The sequence below is a fragment of the Rattus norvegicus genome, chromosome 9 (assembly GCF_036323735.1).
Source record: "Rattus norvegicus strain BN/NHsdMcwi chromosome 9, GRCr8, whole genome shotgun sequence".
Lineage (NCBI taxonomy): Eukaryota > Metazoa > Chordata > Mammalia > Rodentia > Muridae > Rattus > Rattus norvegicus.
In genome coordinates, this window is record NC_086027.1 from 67,931,929 (window position 1) to 67,955,911 (window position 23,983).

Sequence of the window (23,983 nt, forward strand, 5' to 3'; positions counted from 1 at the left end):
TGTACTTAGATAGAGAAATCTGAAATTAAGGCTCTAAATTCTTATGCTACTACTACACAACTATTAGAATACTTACATGTGGTATATAGCTGTTTGCCCTCCCGCTATAAAGTTACTAGTTTGTTGTGTGAAGCAACCTTAAAGTAACTATTCTGGAATTAGGTTTATTTTCCATTTCAAAGGCAGACTTATACACATCAAGTTATTGATTTAAGATCAATATTAGAGGGCTGGAGAGATGGCTCAGCGGTTAAGAGCACGGACTGCGGGGTTGGGGATTTAGCTCAGTGGTAGAGCGCTTGCCTAGGAAGCGCAAGGCCCTGGGTTCGATCCCCAGCTCCAAAAAAAAGAACAACAACAACAAAAAAAAAAAAAAAAAAAAAAAAAAAAAAAAGCACTGACTGCTCTTCCAGAGGTCCTGAGTTCAATTCCCAGCAACCACATGGTGGCTCACAACCATCTGTAAAGAGATGCCCTTTTCTGGTGTATCTGAAGACAGCTATAGTGTACTTATATATAATAAATGAATAAAAAAAGATCAATATTAGATCTGAATAGTTTTCCGAATTATGACTCGTGGCTATTATATAATAACGGGCAGAGCTATGATCCAAAGGATCAATGGGAGGGGCAACTAACACTGAAGAACTTGCTTTAAAAGTAATCCATATAGAAACCTATCTGCTAAAGGAAGCGGGGTGGGGGAGAGGGGGAGGGAGAGAGGAAGAGGGGATGAGGGAGGGGGAGGGACACAATGCAAAATAAGAGGGGACCTCTGTATCCCATTCTCTCTTCTCAAGGCTGTAAGAGCAGGAGGCTGTGGATGAATTCAAGGAAACAATGTCTTTGAGACATGAAGGAGGGGCACTGAAAGCACGGTGGTTTTGATAGCTTGTGTGAGGTCGAACCAGACAGAAATCTCAGAAGTAGGTGAATGAAGTCCCACCCGTACCCAAGGAGATATTGGCAATTGATAACTGTTAGAGGAGGGAGAGTTGTTTTTCTTTAAGAATATAGCCTCTAGTGAGTTGACTACACTCCACAACCACACTGCACACATCTGGGAGGTGTATGGGCAGCACAATTTGGACCTGATGGAGGACGGAAAAGAGGACACAGCTTGGGTAGACAAGGAAGGAAGGAAGGTGGATCTGGAAGGAGTTAGGGGAAGGGAGGGAAGAGATCAAACACTACGAGAGTTTCTAAGTAGTTAAAAACAACCTAGAATTTAATTTTCATGATCTCAGAATCTGATATGCCAAAAAGTAGATATTAAATTTAAAATGTTCAATTTATAATCCAATAGGGTAGGTATAAGTAATATATATTCTTAATTCCTATCAGAATAAGTAAAGGCTTCATATTTATTTACTGAAAGAGAAAACCCAGCTATCTGGAAAAGCCCTGTGTACAGTTCTATCTCTGGAAGAAGAGAATCTCATGTTTCCATGGTACTGGCTACTACTCATCGCTGTGCCGGCCATGCTGCACAGAATCTGAGTCCAATTCCAATCAGGGTAGTTAGCCAGCGAGGCTTCCAGACTAAGGGCTGTGTGCCTGGGCTTCAGATCTGTCAGCATAGAGGGCTTTCCCAGAGAGAAGTCAGGATGCTCTTTCCCTACCTCATAACGAGCACTCTGGTTTTATATCTGTATTTTCAATCAGTTGAGATATTTATATTTCAGAATTTTTTTAAAATGTGGAGGTCTATACACCATGGGACTACTAAAGTTACACGCACGCGCGCGCGCGCACACACACACACATGCACACGCACACACACACACACACACACGCACACACCCTACATTCAGAAGGCATAGAGATTCTAAGGCACATTATTTACAAAATGTTGGCAACTACAGAAGAGAATACTTAGAAAAAGCATTATTACATGTATAGTTCTCCTTGCAGTCCAGTGAAGTAAGTTCCTTGGCACAGACTTCCGGAGATGAGGTCTTGTAGTGGGCAGTGTGACTGGCAGTAACCTAACTATCTTGTGAAATGACTTCTTGGGTTTGGTGGCATGGTCTTTCTCTTTTCGTTTGGATTTCGTGTTTTCTCTCTTCAGTACTTCCGGGAAGAAGAATGGCCTTGAGTTTTTCTCATGTTCTTTATATTTAAAGGACTGTGATTCAGAGATCTTGGCACGTTTTTCATTGCAAGCTTCATATGGGTTTTTATAAAGAGTTTCCATTTCGTCTTTGAATTGTGCAAATGTAACCAAGTGTTTTTTATTGTTGTTATTATTTCCTTTCAGTCTCTGATAATAGTGGTCTAATTTAGATTGCTCCCCAATCTCTGGTTTGACATGAATGAAGGCGTTAGTCTGCCACGTAGGGAAGGAGAGCCTGCTTGTGGATTCATTTTCTTTTGATACTTTGCAGTTAGGGAGCTTTAGATAAGATGAAAATTCTGTATCAAGTTTTTCTTGAGCAGTCGATTTATAAACATTATTGTTCTCCCTTTTGTCAACTTGCTTCATTTGCCCTGTCTTTTCAAAGCAAGGTTTTGATTGAATTGTTTTTGATCTACCATCCCAACTGTATGGATCTTGAATCTCTGTTTTGTAGGCAGAACTTTCTACTTGAGTAAATTGCATGAAACCATGATCTTTCTTTTGTTTCTTAAGTGATGTGTCTGAAGGTCTTTCTGGTGACCTAGTTAGTGAATTTGCCTGGTTATTTTTGTTGAGGGAAGATCGTATTTCTATTAAATTTAGTCTTTCTTCTTCCTTGCAATAAATAGTTTTCTGTTCCCAAATTGTTGGTAGGTTTTCTTTTAAATTTTGTGAGAAAGAACTTTCCTTTTCTTCCTTTCTGGACAGTTCTGTTTCTCCACATTTACCTTTGAGCAATGCTTGTAAAGCTGTATTTTGACCATTTTTTGAATATTTCTTTTGCTCTTCTGAATCCTCTCTCATAAAGTAACTTTCATTTCTAAAAGCTAAATTTGTTTTTAAGTGTTTTAATGGTATAGGAGGCGAATGGAGTGAGATAATTTCCTGGCTTATCCCCTTTAGTTGCCTTTCTGTCATCAATCCTGACTTATAAAGTTTTTCTAAAAAGAGGACCTGGAGGTATTTGCTCAAATCAGCCTTTAGACTTAATAATTCACTTTCTGATAAATCTTGAAGATAATTTTGTAGAGATTTGCTTACAGGGTATTTCATGTTTATTTTTAGGCTTGGACCAAAATTTCCATCTGCAATGTCTTGCCCTAGCTCACTCTTGCTTCTTGCGGGGGACATGCTGGCATGGAGAGCCATAGCATCTGTCTCATTAAATAAATTGCTCACTGAAAGATTCTTTAGGAAATAATTTTGGAGAATTTCACTTAGAAAAGCTCTAAGCTTTGCTTCTAGATGTTTATCTATGAAATGATGGTTAAAATTATTTACAAAAGACATGATTTCTTTTACAGTGTCTGAGTATTTCTCCTGAAAGGGAATTTGCTCTTTTAACTCTGCTTTCTCGTTTATCAGATAGAGCTTGTGGTAGATTGTTGGTAAGTCCTCCTTGGTGATGTGGCCTGATTCTGTGAGTCTTTCAACAAGGTAACGCTGAATGTGTTTACTCAACTCAGTCTTCAAATTTTTTACTTCTGTCTCCGAGAGTTTCTCTAAAAACACACGCAGCTTTGGATTCAAAATGGGTTTCCTGTCTACTTTTTTGTCTACTTTATTAAAATTCTCTTGAGTTTTTTCTAAGTGTTCTGTGACACTTGATGAAGAATGTTTAATTAGACTTTCTGACTCTTTTTCTGGTTGTTGTCTTTTTTCAGACTGATTGTATTTGAAGAAAATACTGAATATATTTTTTAGTAAGGACTTTAACATTGCTGTGTCTGTGTCTTTAACTTTATCCAGTGAGCTGCTTGAACTTTCTACGTTGGAATCTAGCTCTGTCTCCTCTGTGTCAGTTGGTGAGTCTGCCTTTGCATCTGGCATTAGGCATTTTGACGCCTGTGTGGATATACTTTGGCAGTCTTCGGTATATTCAGCTCCACTCACAGAAGAGTCTGAGGGGTCGATGCTAGATGTATTCTGTCTGGAAATTAGTTTTATTTGACTTTTCATTTCAGAATACTGCTCTGTGGAAGAGGTTGTCTGTGAGTCCAACAAAGAGTTCTGGTGTTCTTTATTTAGTTCTATAACTTTGATTATCCCAGATTCTAAAAGGGTATTTACAGGAAAGGACTGTATTATTTGGCTTATGACAGATTTGGACTGTGACAAATGAACTTCATTGCCTTTTTCTTCATAGTTAATTCTACGAAGACTCTCCCAAGGTGTCAGCAACTGATCCTGTGAGTCCATCTGGGCCTCTCTTGAGCTCTTTGTTCCTATTCCCAGCTGTGAGAATATGGGTGCAGTGAATATTTGCTTGATAATGTACTCATATATGCTACTATTTAAAAGACGTTCAGAGCCAGATTCTTCACTTATTAAATGTTTTTTCTTGAAAGTACTCTTTCTGTTCATTGGAAAATTTCTTTCAGCAGCCTCTAAGACTTTTTCAGAGACATAATCTTCTATGTCTGAAGATTTTCCTGGTTCACCTTCTGGAAGTAAATTTTGAGGACTATTTTTAACTACAGGACTTAAAAGAACCTGAGAATTTAGAAGGTCTTTTGATGAACGCCAGCTGTTTATATCTTGGACTTTTTCAAACACTCTGTCATCTGTAGTATCAGATGGCCTGTTGTGCACATTTGGAGATGGAGAACAGCTTTCAGTTGTGCAGACTTCTGCTTTAGAAAATAACTCGTCTGAAAGGTCTTGCAGGTTTTTACTTAAAATGGATTTGAGTACTATTGACTGTTTTAAATTTTCAATATCAGAGGTAAAATTTATTGAGCTTGAGGGGCGATGCATGTTTACATTTTCAGTCACTGATGATGCTCTTTGGACATTTGATAAAGACACATTTTGGAGACACTCTTCTAACTTACCCTGTTTATCTGAAGAGTCTACTGTGGAGATAGCAGGATCCTTAGTAACTGGAGGTTTTGCTATGTTGGTAGTAGTATCTGAATTGACAGGACTGCCACTTGGCAATCTACTGTTACCATCTAAAGCCTTTGTTGAAATGACACTGGGATCATGTGACAACTTACTAGTATCTGACGACTTTCTTGCATTGATACTAGGATCACGGCTCAACTTACTAGGATCTGAAGACTTTGTTGAAATGATGCTAGGATCATGAGATAACTTGTTAGGATCTGAAAGCTTTGTTGAAATGATGCTAGGATCACGGGATAACTTGTTAGGATCTGAAAGCTTTGTTGGAATGTTGCTAGGATCATGGGATAACTTGTTAGGATCTGAAAGCTTTGTTGAAATGATGCTAGGATCACGGGATAACTTGTTAGCATCTGAAAGCTTTGTTGAAATGATGCTAGGATCACGTGAAAACTTATTAGAATCTGAAGACTTTGTAGAAATGAAGCTAGGATCACGGGATAACTTGTTAGGATCTGAAAGCTTTGTTGAAATGATGCTAGAATCATGGGATAACTTGTTAGGATCTGAAGACCTTGTTGAAATGATGCTAGGATCACGGGATAACTTGTTAGCATCTGAAAGCTTTGCTGGAATGATGCTAGGATCACGTGAAAACTTATTAGGATCTGAAGACTTTATTGAAATGAAGCTAGGATCATGGCTCAACTTACTAGGATCTGAAGACTTAGTTGAAATGAAGCTAGGATCACGGGATAACTTGTTAGAATCTGAAGACTTTGATGAAATGATGCTAGGATCACGGGATAACTTGTTAGGATCTGAAGACTTTTTTGAAATGATGCTAGGATCACGGGATAACTTGTTAGGATCTGAAAGCTTTGTTGAAATGAAGCTAGGATCACGGGATAACTTGTTAGGATCTGAAAGCTTTGTTGAAATGATGCTAGGATCACGAGATAACTTGTTAGGATCTGAAAGCTTTGTTGAAATGATGCTAGGATCACGGGATAACTTGTTAGGATCTGAAAGCTTTGTTGAAATGAAGCTAGGATCACGGGATAACTTGTTAGGATCTGAAAGCTTTGTTGGAATGATGCTAGAATCATGGGATAACTTGTTAGGATCTGAAGACCTTGTTGAAATGATGCTAGAATCATAGCTCAACTTACTAGGATCTGAAACCCTTGCTGAAATGATGCTAGAATCACTGCTCAACTTACTAGGATCTAAAAACCTTGCTGAAATGATGCTAGGATCACTGCTCAACTTACTAGGATCTGAAAACCTTGTTGAAATGATGCTAGGATCACTGCTCAACTTACTAGAATCTGAAAACCTTGTTGAAATGATGCTAGGATCACTGCTCAACTTACTAGGATCTGAATACCTTGTTGAAATGATGCTAGGATTACGGGAAAACTTGTTAGCATCTGAGGACATTTTTGAAATGAAGCTAGGATCATAGGAAAACTTGTTAGGATCTGAAGACTTTGTTGAAACGATACTAGGATCGTGTGACAACTTGCTAGCATCTGGAAGCTTTGTTGAAATAATGCTAGGATCACGTGACAACTTGTTAGGCTCTGAAGACTTTGTTGAAATGAAGCTAGGATCATGTGATAACTTGTTAGGATCTGAAAGCTTTGTTGAAATGATGCTAGGATCACGTGACAACTTGTTAGGATCTGAAAGCTTCGTTGAAATGATGCTAGGATCACGTGACAACTTGTTAGGATCTGAAGACTTTGTTGAAATGAAGCTAGGATCATGGGATAACTTGTTAGGATCTGAAGACCTTGTTGAAATGATGCTAGGATCATGTGATAACTTGTTAAGATCTGAAGACTTGGTTGAAATGAAGCTAGGATCACGGGATACCTTATTAAGATCTGAAGTATGTGAATATTTGTTTCCATTGATACTAGGGTTATGGGACAATCTATTAGAACCTGAAAGCTGTGTTCCATTGCTACTAGGATCTCGGGACAACTTACTGTTACTAGGATCACTGAGGAGCTTAGTATCTGAAGGCTTTGTTGTACCAGAACTAGGAGCACTAGACAGCCTCTTATCTGAAAGCTTTGTTGTATTGGAACTACATTCACTGCCTAACTTACCATCTGAAGGCTTTATTATATTGGAACTTGAATCCCTGGACAGCCTCCTATTTGAAGGCTTCATTGTATTAAAACTAGAATCAGTTAACAGTTTATTATCAGAATCTGAAAGCTTTGTTAGGCTGACAACAGGATTATCACTTGCAAAGATGCTCTTTGTATTTGAATTGTTTTCTGAGTTGAAAGTACTATCAAACAACAGCCTATTCCTCCTGTCTGAGATCACCGTGGCTGTGATGGGGTCAGGAGGCAAGCTATTCTTCTTGTTTCCCATCTGGACTGTGAAAGGTCTAGGATTTTCAGTCCGTATTGGATCAGATCCTGCAGATCCTGGGTGTTCCGGGTAAGGAGGATCTTGATCTTCGTGCTCTAAAATCTCTGTACTTAACGTGCTTGGATGTCTGTATCCGTCCTCGTGATCTTTCTTCTTTCTGAATGGCATTTTGCTGTTTAAGTTTCTTAGAAAAGGATCAAGACCACTCCTGCTGAGTTTCTGAAACTGCAATATAAAAGAAGAAATTCCTTAGCATTCATTTACAATTTTAGTGACTTTTCTAGCCAGTTTTTGTAGAGTAAGTTGTCAACTGACTCATCCTCCCACCTTGTTTATAAAGAGGAAAAAACCCAACTTTATTTTAAAATACGTGAAGTTTGAATGAAAATTAATTTTTAGTGAAAAAATTAAATTCTAACACTATATCGATATTGTGTGTGTGTGTGTGTGTGTGTGTGTGTGTGTGTGTGTGTGTTTCTACTTGGAGTTTTTCTGGTGAGGCACTGCCATGGCTAGCTTTTCAAACTACTTTTCCTTTGCTTATTTATTTATCTACTTACGTTTGAGATGGGACCTTGTGTTGCCCAGGTAGGCTTGGAATGTCCCAGTTCCAGGGATCCTATTCCCTTAGTCACCCTGTCCACAGTGACAGCTTTAAGTACTTAAAACTACTCATAATTAACAGCCATATTGGTCTAGAAATGTTGAACTTAAGTTTTTTCCATTTGTACAGGGGTAACACACTGTATTAAATATGTAAGGTCTTATATACGTGGGTTTGATTACAAAAACTAATAAAGTATTCTCTAAATTAAAGAAAATAGCAAAAAAAAACTACTCATAAGTACTTTTTTCTTTTTTTAAAAAAAGATTTATTACATTTATATGAGTACACTGTAGCTGTCTTCAGATACACCAGAAGAGGGTATAGGATCCTATTTCAGATGGTTGTTAGCCACCATGTGGTTGCTAGGAATTGAACTCAAGACCTCTGGAAGAGCAGTCAGTGCTCTTAACCACTGAGCCATCTCTCCAGCCCATACTTTTTGTTCTTAAATGGCTAAATTTAGTTGTGTCTGCATAGACATTAAGTGGTAAACACCAAGGTCAAAATCTCACTTACCATATAGTAGTAATTTCAGAGTTTTTAAAAAAATGCATGCAAGTAGAAAATGTCCATGACATTACTCTTTAAACATCATCTCAGGGACATATATTGTCTGCCTTTGAGTTTAAGTGTCAACGATAAAGGCCTCCACTCAATCCTTAATATGTCACAGTAGAATCTTGCTTTTTGAATATATAGTATTATGATTCAGATATGGCTAAGAGAACAATTTACAAATTTCTGGCTTACAGTGACATTTCAGTGTAATAGCCATACTAAATGGAGACTTATGTATTCAATCACTGAAGCAATCTTTAAAATGAATTATATCTATGTTTTAAAAAATATTTAGTTTTATTTTTTATTTGTATGTTGTTGCCTACAGAGGGCAGAAGAGGGCTTAGATCAACCTAGGTAACTGGGAAGCACCAGCTGTGGGTACCCAGAACCAAACTCAGGTCCTCTGAGAGAAGAGCAAGGACTCCTCACGACCAAGCTGGATGACATCTCAAATCTCAGCTTGTAAAGGCTTCAACTTCTAAAATCTTATTCTTGATGCCTCTTGTTTCATATCTTTATGCAACTTCTACATTGTCAGATTGGAAAAAATGAAAAATCTGAAATAATCAGCCTAATATTTCACTTCAACTCACTTCAAAATGCAGGTTAATGGTTATAATTTATTATAATTGCTTTTCAAATGCTAATAGATACTCAGGTGAAATATTAAGAATCTCTTAGGGGGCAGGGTTGGGGATTTAGCTCAGTGGTAGAGCGCTTGCCTAGGAAGCGCAAGGCCCTGGGTTCGGTCCCCAGCTCCGAAAAAAAAGAACCAAAAAAAAAAAAAAAAAAAAAAAAGAATCTCTTAGGGGTTTTGTTTCCTTTTGTTTTTATTTTTCAGAAACACATATGCCAAGATTTCATTTTCACATTGAAATTTATTAGATCAAATAAGGTTAAACATAAGTAGACTTAAAGGTACCAGATACTTCTAATGAACAGTTCTGGTCTGGGAAATATATATATATATATATATATATATATATATATATATATATATATATATATATATATATATATATTGAGAGAGAGAGAGAGAGAGAGAGAGAGAGAGAGAGAGAGAGAGAGAGAGAGAGAGAAGTCTAGTGATTTGGTACCAGACTAGGATAACAGGACTCACCTGATGTTTGGGTTTGAATTCTGTAGTTTCTGCTTTGCAAACTGGTATGGCGTACTCTTTTTGTGCAAAAGCCACCTTGTAAAAGAGGAAGTTTTAATTTCAGTCACCTTGTAATACAAACATGTTTTCCAAGTTCATTTTACTCTCAGTAGTCCCTAAAGGTACAAAAGTTGTCTAGAGCTAAATAATAATTCGGTCTCAAACTTAATTTGCTTCTGAGATTACTAAATATACTGTGAGCTTCTTTGTTTGGTTTGAGTTTATTTGTCAGCTACAGCTGCTCCCATTGGCTCTAACACTGCAGTGGCTGGGAATATCATTTCCCATCTCAGCCTTGTCCTCATTGTTCCCATCTCAGCCTTGTCCTCTCAGTCTGCGCATGTCTGCAGCTGCACCGAGTTTTCCAGCAGCAAAGACACTCAGACCCTGTTTTCTCATTCAGTCATCCAGTCTGCATCTTTTAATTAGAGTTAAGACAATTCACTTCAAATGTGCTATTAAAGTGCATGTGCTAACTCTCGAGCTGGGATGGTGGGCATTTGCAGAGTGCCTGACTTGTTAAATAGGTCAGTGTGGTGCTCAGGATTGCACAAGTGCTTTGACCTGATGAGCCACTTCTCTAGCTCCCTCAGAATAGTTCTTATTCAATAGTTCTTATTGAATTTTTTTTGTCATTCATTAGCTTATTTCCAAACATTAAGCAACTACTGTAAACAAGGTACTCTTCTAAATTCTAATAGTGGAATAACATTTAAGCAGTAACTAACTTTTAACATGCAATATGTACATCTAGCTTTGAAGACATTAGTGAATTTTATGGTACTGGCTTTCAAACATATACATCATTAAAAATTAAAAATGTTCCACTAACTATGAATTCTAAAGTTTAGGTGTGGCTCATTGTAGGGACTCCATGCAGTCATGACTCCATGTCTCCATGCTGGCTCTCATGTAAAGAAGGCATTTTCTTTTCCCTGGGTAGGAAAACAATTACCACTAGCTACAGATAGGGAGGAGAAGGCTTTTAAACATTCCTTTGTGGTTGCAAGCCAAGCCTTTAATGGCTGAGCCATCTCTCCAGCCCTTTAGCATGCTTATATAAATTATACGCTACCAGTTTGTCCTGGTGACAATATAAAGAAAGGGTCACAGATAGCTAAACTCACTACAATGCACAACCCACTGGGGTTGTGATGGTTAACTACATGGATGGTTTCATTAAATAGCATTGAGACAATAATATTCTTCTGTTATATAAAAATAGATTGTTTGAAAGATAAATGTGAACTGGTGATACAGAGAAGTTGGTAGAATACTTGCCTAGCATGTGCAAAGCCTAGTTCAAACCCAAGCAACACACACACACACAAAGAGGTAAAGATAAAAAGTACATAATAGAAAAATCTAGAATACTGATATCATCTTGGGGAGGAGAAAGACCTTCTAAGCAGGATATTAAAACTAGATATAATCTGACAACCACAGAAGAAAAGCTACTAAATTTGAACACATTGATATTTAAATTAAAAATCAAACAGCACAGATAACAAAGCATTGTATTTTAGAATATAAAATTATTTCCAATGTAAGTGAATAAGTGCATAACCTTATTTGTAAACATGGACAGTTGTAAGCAGTCCAATAATAGAAACACAAAGACAGCATATATGTGAAAACTGTTTACTCTTATTAATAACCAAAAATGAAATGGAAGTATTGGTGGAATATTATTGTTCTTCATCAAATGAAGAAAAACTAAAATGTGAAGAATGTTAATGGGCATCTGACTATGCACACGTTAGTACATCTGGTTTAAAGATAACCTGGCAGAATCCATTGACATTAAATCTACTCATATTCTCTGATACACTGTTCCTACTTCTTACCTTGTGCTCTATGCTCACACAGGAGATTAAAGGGTGCTTACCATTCAACACATGCCTACGATGTTTCAAGTCTGTTAACGTTTCTTGAAATAAGTGATGGCACACAGCATAAATTACTCAAAGTTTTATGAACATGGATTTGAGTCCAGGTATTTCTGCCAAGCTCCTTTTGCACAAAAGCTGCACAAGATCCAACCTATTGACATCCCTGGCTAGAGGTAAAATGTAGGACTACAGAAGAGAAACTTGCTCCTGACAACAGGTCAATGACTGTAGTGTGGCCTTTCCCATGGGTACCATGAGCAATTGTATCTTTCAAACTATCAAAGGTTTTCAAAATTCTTAACTGTAAATAATATACTAAAAGGCGTTCAACAGCTATAAAACTGAGATCCACAGTTAATGGAGTAGTTTTAGAGTCGGAGAGAATTGTTTCCCATAGAGAAAAGAGAATAATTGGGATCCCATCTCAATTGCAGGAGACAATACAGCAAGAGGTGGACTGGGGCCATGGTTGGGTCAGCTGCAATGCATTTCCTGGCTTTACCTGAAGGAGCTGTTACCTTGTTGACAAGATTTGTGCCAGCGCAGTTTCCCACCACCCTTGGTTTTCTAAAGACCCTTCCCAGTTGCCTTCCAGCCACTCATCATCCTTACCTTTCGGAGACTACAGACAATGTCAGTAGGATGCCTTTCCCAAGATTTCCTTAACTCGATGGACTGTAGTTCAAGAAAGGTTTCAGAAGGTCAAATTACAATCTGTTTAAAACCATAGGTGGGACAACTGTGGCTCTGTAGGCCATGAAGAGACATTAGCACTGTTTTCTACTTAAAAGGGAAATGAAGAGGAAGAGGAGACGTGCTTATTTATTCATACTTAGATTGCATTTGTGATCAAAACATACATCTACCACCATTTAAAAAACATTTAACTAGAAGATGAAAGACCAAAGGGCTGATAAGAATGACACGTGACCACCATTTTCTTGGTGACTTTTCTGCCTGCTTTGTTGTTGTTACTTGTTTTTGAGTATGTACAGATATTCAGACATAAGAAGCTCCCGGGACTTCACTTTTAACATTGTAGAGTTCTCCTTTTTATAGTGACACACTTGACGTAATGCTTGTTTATGCCAGCCCCTCATATTACTGTATATGAATTCTATGAGAATTACACAATCAGCATGAATCATTTGGCAGTATAAGACTTTATGGATCGAAACATATACCTAAATACTCAGTCTTTGCTTTGGAACTAAAATACACTGTCTTCATTTTGAAGACGCTGAATATAAAACTCTGACTTAAAAAGTATCAGACCGGGGCTGGGGATTTAGCTCAGTGGTAGAGCGCTTACCTAGGAAGCACAAGGCCCTGGGTTCGGTCCCCAGCTCCGAAAAAAAGAACCAAAAAAAAAAAAAAAAAAAAGTATCGGACCTACCAACATCTGTTCTGGAGGCAGGGAGACCTATGAGGCCCTACTCCAGAGAGAAAGGCAGTTAATTGTCACTGGGAATGAGACATTTTCTTCAACAGTGTAGTGACTGGTAAGGTGCCTGGTGCCCTCTAATAGCTTCTCACTGGCTCCTGTAAAGAACTGCAATGAAACTCCTGGGTCACCAAAAAGTCTTTGCAGACATGAACATAGACGGGGGACTAGTAGGGCAGAACAAGGGATCAGTAGGGGTGACAGAGTGGATATGATCAGAACCTTTACAGATGTGACTAGGAATAGAGTGAAACCCATCTCTGTGCATACTTAATATATGCCAATAAGTAGTTTTTATTCTACATTGTTTTTGTTTATACTAGACTATACTACGCCACACCATACCAATTTCTCTTGTCATTACCAAATATTCTCTTTGTTGAGCAAAATTAAATTCCCACCCCTACCAACCTTTCATGCATCCTGACTATTGGAGAATGCCAGTGTTTAAATGGAAGTTAGTTGAGCCATATTGTCAACGTTTTAATATATGAAGGGCTCAGAAACCATGAAGGTGTTATTGAAAGACGGCCACCTGGAGGAGCTGGGCGTGGAAAGGGGTGCAGTCAGTCCTTCCCAGTTCAGATTTGTATTCCAGGCGCTGGTCTCAAAATACAACATTTCTTTAACACACCGTCCACCTTGTTTCATAAAAAACTCCTTTTTCAACTTCAAATTACTCCAAAGCTTATGTCCCATAGAATTTATGAAGTTTAGCTGTTTAGGGATTTGTTCTAGAACTCTGAAATGTCTTCAATTTATAAATCTGTTGCCCTGGTGATAGATTCTTTCAAACTTCTAAATCTGATGTAGGTAGTCTGTCTTATAAGCTATTATCGCATTTCCCTTGGTTTTATTTTAGTTTTAATGTGTGTGGATAGATTTATCATCCTTAAGAAAGACATTTACGGTAAGTTTTCTTTTACTTAAAAAAAGACTGAAGAGTGTTATGGAAATGGAATTATAGACTTTATATTATTTGATAGAAGTCTATTTTACTTAGCATAATTCTCAAAAAAATAAAAAGTTACTTCATATGTCAATAATCTGTTCCTTTTTCTGATTATTGTTCCATGGTTTGTTTATGAATGGGTGACCTCTGGTTGCTTCCAGCCCCCAGTGATAACTAAGACTGCCAAGAGCAGGAGTCTCCAGGCTTTTCTTCATAACACATACATTTTAACTTCTCTAAGGTAAGCACCCAAGAATTCAATCCCTGGCAGGAACAGACCTAGTTTCTGTCTTTTCTTAAAAAAGAAACTATTAATCTGTTTTAGGAGTGACTTCATTCTGTTTTAAATTTTAGATGAGACTTAGTCCATAAGTCATTTAGTTTCTGCCTGGGAATGCCCAGTTGCAACCAACACAGTTGTTGGAAAGACATCGTTATTAGCCTCTTCACTGTACCTGGGGCACTGTTGTTGGCATATTTTTATAAACATTTTATTTATTATATATATTCATTTTACGTTTTGAGAGTTAGCTCTCAGGTTTTTATGTGTACGGTGTTTATGATTGGTGCTTACAGAGGTCAGAAGAAGGTTCAGATTCCTGGAGTAGATGCCATGTGGGTGCTGGGAATTGGGCCCAGGATCTCTGCAAGATTAACAAATGCTCTTAACCTCCAAGGCACCTCCCCAGCCCCACTAGTATGTTTCTAACCTCCTGCTGCTCAATGTACCTGTTGTTCCTCCAAAATCACAGTCTCTCAATTCTCTATTCAAAGTAATTACTTCTATGTTATTTTTCGTAAAAAATACTTCGAAATATTCTGGGGTCTATGTCTTTCTACATATCTATATTTTTTGGAGTGATATTTTCTTTAAAAATGTACAGTTTAGACAGAATCTACATTAAATCTCTGGAGTAGCTTGGAGAGAACTGACAACTTGGCTGTGCTGACTTTTCCTGTCAGGAGTCTAGTGGGTCTCTGTTTATTTAGGTGGTCAGTGTTCTCACCATCACTGATCATTTTTACTGTATTTTGTACATTTTGTTACATTTGTAACTATTTTATGTTATTGTTACATTACTATTTATCGGGATGTTTGTGATTAACATATAGAAATACTACTGATTTTTTCACAACTAAAAATCTATACAGTGTGTCATCTGAAAATGCAATTTGTTTCCTCCTTTCTAGTCCTCATGGCTTTTGTGCCCTTGTTTCTGATATTTGAGGGTAAACAGTCTTTCACCATTCGGTATAGTATAGTACGTGAGCTGTTTTAGAAAGCTACCTTTTATTACAGCTTTGTTCAGAGTTTTATATAATGGCTGGGTATTAAAATTTCTGAAAAACTTTTTGCCCTGTTCATCATTCTGAATTAGCTCATTCCTATAATCTGTAGACACACATTTCTTTAATACCCATAAGACTATTCAGGCAGTCTACTTTATTGTGGTTAAGTAAGAAGTTTGTGCCCATTCTGTGCTATAACACTGAGTTCTACAGTTATTAAACATACCTTTTTGGTCAGTAACTAACCACATACATGGCAGTGATTATATATCTTATATATATCTTATATATTAAGATTATATATCTTAATGATGTCATAGTTTTTAGAAGTACACGCTATGGTTCTTTTTAACAATAAGATTGCATTCTCCAGAATGTTTATCTATCATTAAATGGGATGTAACTGCATATTTAACTTCTCAAGGTGGGCAGGCAGGTGGTGGTTAACCATATACACTCTGGGATCAAATCCCAAACCCCTGTGCAGTGGTTTATCTAACACCTGCTTCACTGTCCTCACCTGAATTACAAACAGTAGAAATTCCTACATCGTGAGCATTAAAATAAAAGTGATCATTTACAGCTTAAGATGGTGCCCATTATAGTATAATCTCACTAAGTGTTCATTCCTGGGGCCTGCTGCACATTCCCATGTGTGTATCATGAACTGTATCAACTTAATCCCAGCTAATAGTGAAGAGACTGGTGCCTGAATCCAGGTCTTCACGTTGGAATCTTGGGCTCCCGGAACAACATGATGCAGTTTGGAAACCATGCCCTTCCGTGCAGATTAGAGAGTCAGGTGGAATTTTTTGCTATTGTAGATGCATGAGTTAGTATGAAGATGTGAACACTAAACATAAAGATTCCAGGACATCTTTTAATGGCTTACCAGAACAACTGGTCTGAACATTACAGTCAGTAATGCTCTGGGGAACTGAGGACTGCAGTTTCTACAGTGACCGCAGATTCTACAGTGATTGCTACTTTCTGTTGCATGGGATCCAATAAACTCTCACATCAAACCTACTCTCTATGGAAGAGAATGAGTGAGAAATGCCCATGCCTTGGATCCAGTATTAGTTAATCATTAAATACTATAAGAAAAAGCGCTGATGTTTCTTTCTTTCCTTAGGGCTTGTGCACACTACCCTGTAAGCATGGTTCTTTTGAATGTAAAACCTGAGGTAGACACAATTTTTCTTTCTCATTGCTTTTCATCTAGATAGTTATTTCTTACTTGATCCTTATTCAAACCACACAATTCCTATTCTATTTCTGAAGTACTTATTGCTGTTAGCTTGACATATGTATAAACAAGGGAGATCCTATTAGTGAACTTTAAGTATAAATGGCTAATTAGGGTAAGAAAATTATTGCAGGATATTTGATCACACAATGAGCCCCAAGACTGTGTTATTTACTTTAGCTGGGTGTGGCTCAGCCCTTAGTGCACAACTTTAATCCTAAACAATGAAGGTGAGGTTAATCTGTAGAAGGAAGCAGCCATGTTTTAAAGTGATGGCTAATTGAGTGGCAGACAAAGAGACAAATCAGAGAAAAATTTGACAAAATTAGATATTCCCAACTCTCACAGGAAGAGAGAAGAAAGGGAAGCTACTTAAGAAAGCAGCAGACGCAGGGGCAAGTTTTACCAGGACAGTTATTACTAAGACAGGTTGCAGAGGGAGAAGAAGCCAGACACAGGTGAAGACAGACAGAATGAACCAGAGAATGAGGAGAGGCCAGAAGATCAGCACAGGTTGCCGGAGTTAATTTGAGGCCAAGCAGAGCAAAAACTTAGAGTCTGAAAGAGAAGCCAGATTGAATCAGTCAGCTTGGAGAGGAGTTTGAGCCGGAACAGCTGAGTTGACCAACCAGTCAGAGTTCAGGAAGAACAAGAAAGAGTTAGCTCATTCAGAAGTAAGTCTCAGAGGCTGGAAACGTTCTAGGCCTAGAGAAGACTGTATGAAGGCCAGATGCTTCCAGGGCTAGGCCTAGGTTAGTAGCCAGAGGCAGTAAGACACTGAAGATGACAATCATTCCGAAGAATGAAAGATACTATTACAGAAAATTGCCTTTAAAATACTTTTAGATTTATTTTATTTATGCCTACATATATGCATGTGCCCCATATTCCTACCGGGTGTTCAGAGAGATCAGATGTTGTCAAATTCCCTGGAACTGGAGTTATAGAGACAGTGAAAGCCACCATGCAGGTGCTGGGAACCTAACTAGTCCTCTGCAACAGCAGGTAGTGTTCTTAACGCGAGTCATCTCTCAGGCCCGAAAACAGCCTTTTAAAGTGAGGTTCCTATCAAAGGAGATTGGCCTGTGCCTGTGCCTCCTAGCCTTTGTTTAGTAGCTACGTGACTGACTTAAAAAATAGCAAGGCAGGAACAATGAATTGAACTGTTGGGCTTGCTAAAGTTAAAGTGACATTTATATTGCTCGATAAATTTATAAATATTACCCTAAAATTGACAATAAATGCATGCATGCATATTGTAGAATGGCCATAAATAATAACAATAGTGGAAATGACAAGAGTTTAAGGGATATACCCATCTACTTACAGGTCTCCCTTTCTTATTTGTGTTTAGTTCTTCAGGTTTATCAGGTATTATTAACACATCTGAAAAAGAATGACAAAAAACCCAAAAGTCATAAATTGCTTCACACTTGTAACATTTGAGAAGTGGGCTTTATAAATACATCTCTTGGCCAGGAATAAAAATAGAGTGGCTAGAAGTAGAGGACTTGGACTCCACAAGTTTGTCAACTGAGTTCAATTGGGCAAGTAAGCTTGCCTCTTTTGGCCTTGCTTTCCTGATCTGGCAAGGGATTAAGACCTTATCTGGAGGAAGGTTTTGTGATGTAATGTCTAAAACATCTACCACTGTGCCTGGTGCATAAGTAGCATGAAAGTAATGGGATGCTACTGATACCCTTAACCATCGTTAGTGCTCTCTACCCTGATCCCTGGAGTCTTCACCTAGAAACCCCATGATTTTTAGTACTGCTGTTGGAAAGAAACAGAAGTTACATGTCACTGTGCTCTGTATATAAAAGATTAATTTAGGTTATAGTAGAGGTTTGTGTTAAGTATTTCCGCTTTTAACTCTGGCTCTTGATGGCAGTTCAAAACTCTTAATTAAAACTTAATTAGACACATCATTGTTATGCTCTTACCAACTTTCTGTTGAGAAGGGGCTATTACATACTAGCTTGTAATTCAGTGCTGTGCTTCATGCTTGCTTGAAAGGTGGCCTTTGGAGTCGTGTCCCTTTCTCTGACAGACATTTGGGTAATTTTCCATTGTTACTTTGTAATCCATACCCAATTCTAGGCAGACAATCTATATTCTAGATACCTATCATGAATAATACATATTTTCTTAATAATTGAATTTGTGATACTAGAGAAGCATCTTCTGCAGAAACCAAGAAAATTATAAAGTGGGGAGTGCAATGACCATGAATTTCAATGGATTATTCTGCTGCCTGTTTGTGCACAAATACCAGGACTTAGAAGGTTCCAGTGAAAGGTACTCAAAAGTAATTAATTGGACTAGCCTTGCTTAGTGGTCCATGCCTTTAATCCTAGCACTCGAGAGGCGGAGGCAGGCAGAACTCTGTGAGATCAAGGTCAGCTTATCTATACAGTGAGTACCAGGATAGCCAGGGCTGTGTTGAGAAACCCTGTCTCAAAAAATAAAAATATTGGGCTAGCTCCATGCTTCTAATTTATCCACTGGTGATAATAATTGAAGGAAATTGACAGGGATGCCATATAAACTTTACTAAAAAAACTAATACACTATATTTTATACAATGTAAATATGCCATGTATATTTATATAAAATTTATTATGCTAATTATAGAAGAGTGGTATGCACAAAATTTGAAATATAATGCAAGTTATAGCAAAACCACTTTTTTGTTGTTGCTTTTGAGACAGGGTTTTCTACCTATGCTGCCTTGGTTGTCATGTAACTTGCTATGTAGACCATGTTGGCTTGGAACTCACTACATAGACCAGAGTAGCCTAGAAATTAAAGAGGTCTTCATGCCTCTGCCTCCTGAGTACTGGGATTAAAGCTGTGTACCACTGTGCCCGGAATAGCCACTTTATTTTTATTTTTAATTTTTATGAGACTTCAAGCTCTTATGTAGGCCGAGACTGGCCTCCAATTGGCCTCATAGCTGATGACAGCCTTAAACTGACTCCCCATGCCCAGCATTGAAAGTACTTTTAGTACTAATTAGAAACCCTATCAAGTACTCTTAGTACTAATCAGAAATCCTATCTAAGGGTGGTGTTTTGTTGCTGCTGCTGCTGTTGTTTGGAGGTGAGTTTTCATGAAGCCCAGGTAGGCCTTGAACTTGCCACATAACAAAGCTGACCTTGAACTCCTGATTCTCTGCCTCACGTGTGCTGTGCATACAAGTGTGTGTCACTACACCCGTTTTATGCTGTGCAGAGGACTGAACTCGGTGTTTCCTGCATGCACAGTAAGCCTTCTACCAACCGACTACATTCCCAGCCTCAGGGACCTGACCTGTAAAACAGCAGTGTTAGCTTCACAGGGTTTATTGGCTAAGACACATCTGTGAGGTATTCACAGAGTGTTGGAGACTGACTAAATCAGGGTAAAACAACAGAGAAATAGTAGTTGTAGCATATAGCTCCATGCTTTGATAGTTTGCTTGAGGCAGAATTTCACTAGCTAGCCTGAAACTCACCAGGTAACTATGCTTAGATTCATAATTCTCTTCGTTTTGCCACCAAACTGGGATTAAAGAGTTATGTCTCCACCTGTAACCCACACTTTCTCTTTAAAAATTGGAAATTGAGGGGACGGGGATTAGCTCAGTGACAGAGCACTGGCTTAGCCCTGGCTTGCTCCCCGGATACATGGAAATTGGAAGACTTTCCGAAATGGTGACTTAAGATCACAGGTAAATTCTATTTCAGGCAAAGCTGAGATAGAATCTCGTGTATAACCTCACTTTATTCAAAAGAATATCTTCCCATTCTGACACAGTTTAAAATAATGGAATATGAAGTCTGCTTTCCCCAGTTACCTCTAAGTTCTTCTATGGCTAGGAGAATCCAAAATAGAGGGTTTTGAGGTATCCATCAGTTTAGTGCTACTAGAACAGAATACCCCAGGCTGGAAAAATTATAGGAAACAAATGTATTTCTTAGTTTTAGAGCTGAGAATTCCAAGATCAAAGGACCAGGGTCTTCTGCATCACCTCACAGCAGGAAGCAGAAAGGTAAGACAGGAATAGAGAGAGACAAAGGGGGCCAAGCTCCCTCTATTACAGCAAACCACACCTGCAGGAACACCTCCTGGAGTAACAGGATGAAACCATTCGCCCTACTCTCACGGCTGAGTATGCTCTCACTGGGGCCTATCTCCTGGCACTTCTGTCTTGTTAATTATGTTTCCAACACATGCTTTCTGTGAAACACATTAAAGCCATAACATTCTGCTCCCGCCCCTCAAATTTCACATAAAAAAATACATTTATTCTATCCAGTGTCCCTAACGTCTTAACTTCTTTTGGCCAGCAACCCAAAGATTCTAAAGTCCAAGGTCTTGTCTAAATCGTGAGGCTTAAATGTAATTCATTCTGTGGCACATTCCCCTCCAGCTGTGAGCCTGTCAAACAAGTCACCTGCTTCTAAAATAAGGTGTTTTATCAATTCTGAATGATTTTTCAGTCATTTGTTTTTGAGAACTGACAACACTTTCATTGTACTGTAATGGCCGGTGGTCCTAGAGGCTGTAGGAAGGCAGAGTGAACAAGTCATGTGGACAGCAGTGCTCAGCACTCCTCTGTGGCATCCGCTACATTCCCACCCTGACGTCCTTGGATGATCAAGTACGAAGCATAAAAGGAATTAAACCCTTTCCCTCCCATGTTTCTTATGGTTCATGGTGTTTCTCACAGCAATAGAAACTCTAACTTTGAAAATTTGTTAATCACAGTTTTGATCTGATTCTGTTCTCTATAAGTCCTTAAAGAAATACAATTACTCATCTTCTGTCTGCAGCCAATACTACAGTTATCTCGTTATTTTACCTTCACTTTGACTAATTACTGCTGTCTCTTCTGAAGGATATGTAGTCACTGCACAACGTTGACTGTCCAGTACCATGCTACCTTGATTCCTTGGGAATCTCCCGTTTCCTAAAACACGGCATAATTCCTCAGGGGGCCTCTGCAACTTTGATTCACCAGTACTGTATGATCTCACTTTTCTGTATCTATGCTGGATTACTTGTTAAATATTGTTATTATGATACCACCGAGAAAAGAAGCTTCTTGAAGTAGGAACATGTGTTTATGGGAAGATCTATCCAGTAGACAAACACTTTGGAAACAGATGAATGTAGTCAGTTATTTCCTAGTTACATTAGAACATATGTTGGATGAAACTGAAAAGTGGGACACCCACTTTTAAGCTCGTTCATATTTTGTTTTGATCTCCCACTGTTACAGGGAGGCTGTGTTTTTATAATATGGAAAAAATAATAAAATTTATATTGTGAAAGAAATTGTGATAAGCATTATTTTGTGAGAGATAGTGTTCCAAACTTCAATGGCCTAATATTTGAAAAGTATAATAATTTATAAATAATAGCTTACCCGAAAAATGTGGAGATTTTTCCATTTTACGCCTATTCTAAAATAAAAATGAACAGAGAAAGGGGGTAGAAAAAATTAAATATCAATATAATTTTAAAAACAGCATTATTGATGGTAATAAATGAAACTGTTAACATTTGGCTCTATATTATACATCATAATTTAACCAGTGCAATAGGAGTTATAACACACATGTGGGGCTGAAGTATTGTGAAATAGGCTGCAGAGAAGTAAATGCCTAACATTAAAAGAAAATAAATGATATTACATTTATAATTACATATTTTTATTTTTCCAAGTCTCAGGAAACAAAAAAATAATTTAAAGAATAAATGGAGACAAACTAAATAGAAAGTAAAATGTATATCAGTCCCTCCACTAAAATGCAACAGTCAAACCCTGATGTAGTAACTTTTTTAGAATTCTAGAATATAACCCAAACTCATAGCAAATAAAGAACTGCGTAGGGAGGGAGGAATTTTTTTTCTTTTTTCTTTTCTTTTTTTTTTTTTTTGGAGCTGGGGACTGAACCCAGGGCCTTGCGCTTGCTAGGCGAGCGCTCTACCACTGAGCTAAATCCCCAACCCCAGGGTTTTTTTTAAAGACAAGTTTGGCATTTCAGGACATCTTGACTACAAAACTAATTCAAAATGGGAAGAGTCTTTGCAAACTACTTTCAATCGGTCAGTAAACATATTCTTCAGCAGTTAGCAACAGCAGCCCTGAAGAAGGAGAATTAATTCCTAAAGTTAACATATTATATTTAAATGATCCAATTTTTAACAAAAACTTACAAGATATGCATGAAATATGGTCCACTCGGGAAAAAAATGAGTAAATAGATAAAATAATAAATTACAAAAAAAAAGTAAAATATAACCTATAAGAAAAAATAGAAACCACCTCCGAGGAAGCCCAGGTTTTGAACTTAGTAGGCATGCTTCTAAATATGCCCAGAAATCTAAAAGAACCAGGGGTCAGAGAAGGCCGAGTAGAGATACCCACCACGTCCCAGTAAAACCTTGTGGCTAAAGAACCCACAGTCATCTCAGAAAGAAAGAAATATTGACAGTATTGTGCTACTCTTGTTCTGATTCTCCTATGTTTAGTGTGTGTGCTGGCTTGGCTCTAGTTTTATTGAGTTTTCTCTTGCTACTTCTTACGCCTTCGTTGCATAGACTTTTCCTCTCATTCACAGTTGGCTTTGCCTTTTCTTTTACCCCACTTCATTCTCTTTAAAATAAAAAAATACATTTTTAGTGTATTAAAAATACATTATTAATGCCTATGTGTTTATTGTGTACTGCATTCAGGCATTTCCCACCGAGGCCAGAAGAAGGCATTAGATTCCCTGGAACTTGAGTTACGAAAGGTTCTGAGCTGCTAGTGTAGATGCTCGGAATTAAACTTGGGTCTTCTAGAAGTGCATCAAGTATTCTTCCCCTACTGAGCCATCTCTCCTGCTCTTCTCTTTTTATTGCTGTTATAAAAACCATTAGCTTTAAAGTCCCACCCACACCTTCCCGGTGGTGTGAGTACCCAGTTCCTTTCTCCTGCAGTTCATTGTTTCACTGTTGCTGACTGCTTTCTCTCTTCTAGACCGGACAGGAAGCACCAGTGCAACACAAGACCACCACTGAGAAGATAGAACACAAAGCAACAACAACAAAAGCATAGGGGGAAATAGACAGACGCAGCCACTGCAGCAGATGTACAAATTAGTGTAGAAAAACACACAAAAAAGCATGAAATGCAAGTGCATAACATCCCAGTAGCTGCAACCATGATAGTTGTTGAAATGCTAAATACATTTTTTTAAAAATCAATTTTTTAAAATGACCAATTACTTTAAAGGAGACTTAAACAGATGAAGTATTATCACCCAAGGATGAGGCTAGCCCTGGTTTTGACAGCTTGGAGCCCAAGATCAGTGGTAGAATAGCCCCTGGAATGACTTACCTCTTTTTCACTGCTGAAGAGCCCAAGATCTGAAGTTCCAGCATGGCTTGATACCCACAGCTGCATTGTAAGGCATGGTTACTGATACTTAGAGAGT

General features: G+C 38.0%; 1 protein-coding gene and 1 long non-coding RNA gene across 8 annotated transcripts in view; one reads left to right on the plus strand and one right to left on the minus strand.

Annotated features, from left to right (window-relative positions):
- C2cd6 (C2 calcium dependent domain containing 6) overlaps window positions 1-23,983 on the minus strand; it is a 95,925-nt gene that overhangs the window by 2,860 nt on the left and 69,082 nt on the right. The window contains exons 14-18 of one of the 5 annotated variants that reach the window (NM_001409059.1): window positions 21,928-21,964; window positions 17,842-17,900; window positions 12,192-12,254; window positions 9,649-9,723; window positions 1,895-7,585 (exon numbers count right to left, since the gene is read on the minus strand). In NM_001409059.1, coding sequence (NP_001395988.1) covers window positions 1,895-7,585; window positions 9,649-9,723; window positions 12,192-12,254; window positions 17,842-17,900; window positions 21,928-21,964 — 5,925 coding nt within the window. Of the gene's footprint in view, window positions 1-1,894; window positions 7,586-9,648; window positions 9,724-12,191; window positions 12,255-13,434; window positions 13,531-13,558; window positions 13,703-17,841; window positions 17,901-21,927; window positions 21,965-23,983 lie in introns of those variants that run through there. The other 4 variants (XM_039084092.2, XM_039084093.2, XM_039084094.2 and 1 more) reach the window with 4 other exon arrangements.
- Window positions 13,787-23,983, plus strand: part of LOC120094795 (uncharacterized) — a 34,483-nt gene continuing 24,286 nt past the window's right edge. For 2 of the 3 annotated variants that reach the window (XR_005489494.2, XR_005489495.2), the window contains exons 1-2: window positions 13,788-13,933; window positions 14,137-14,216. This is a non-coding gene — a long non-coding RNA (uncharacterized LOC120094795). Of the gene's footprint in view, window positions 13,934-14,136; window positions 14,217-23,983 lie in introns of all 3 variants that reach the window. The other variant, XR_005489493.2, reaches the window with a different exon arrangement.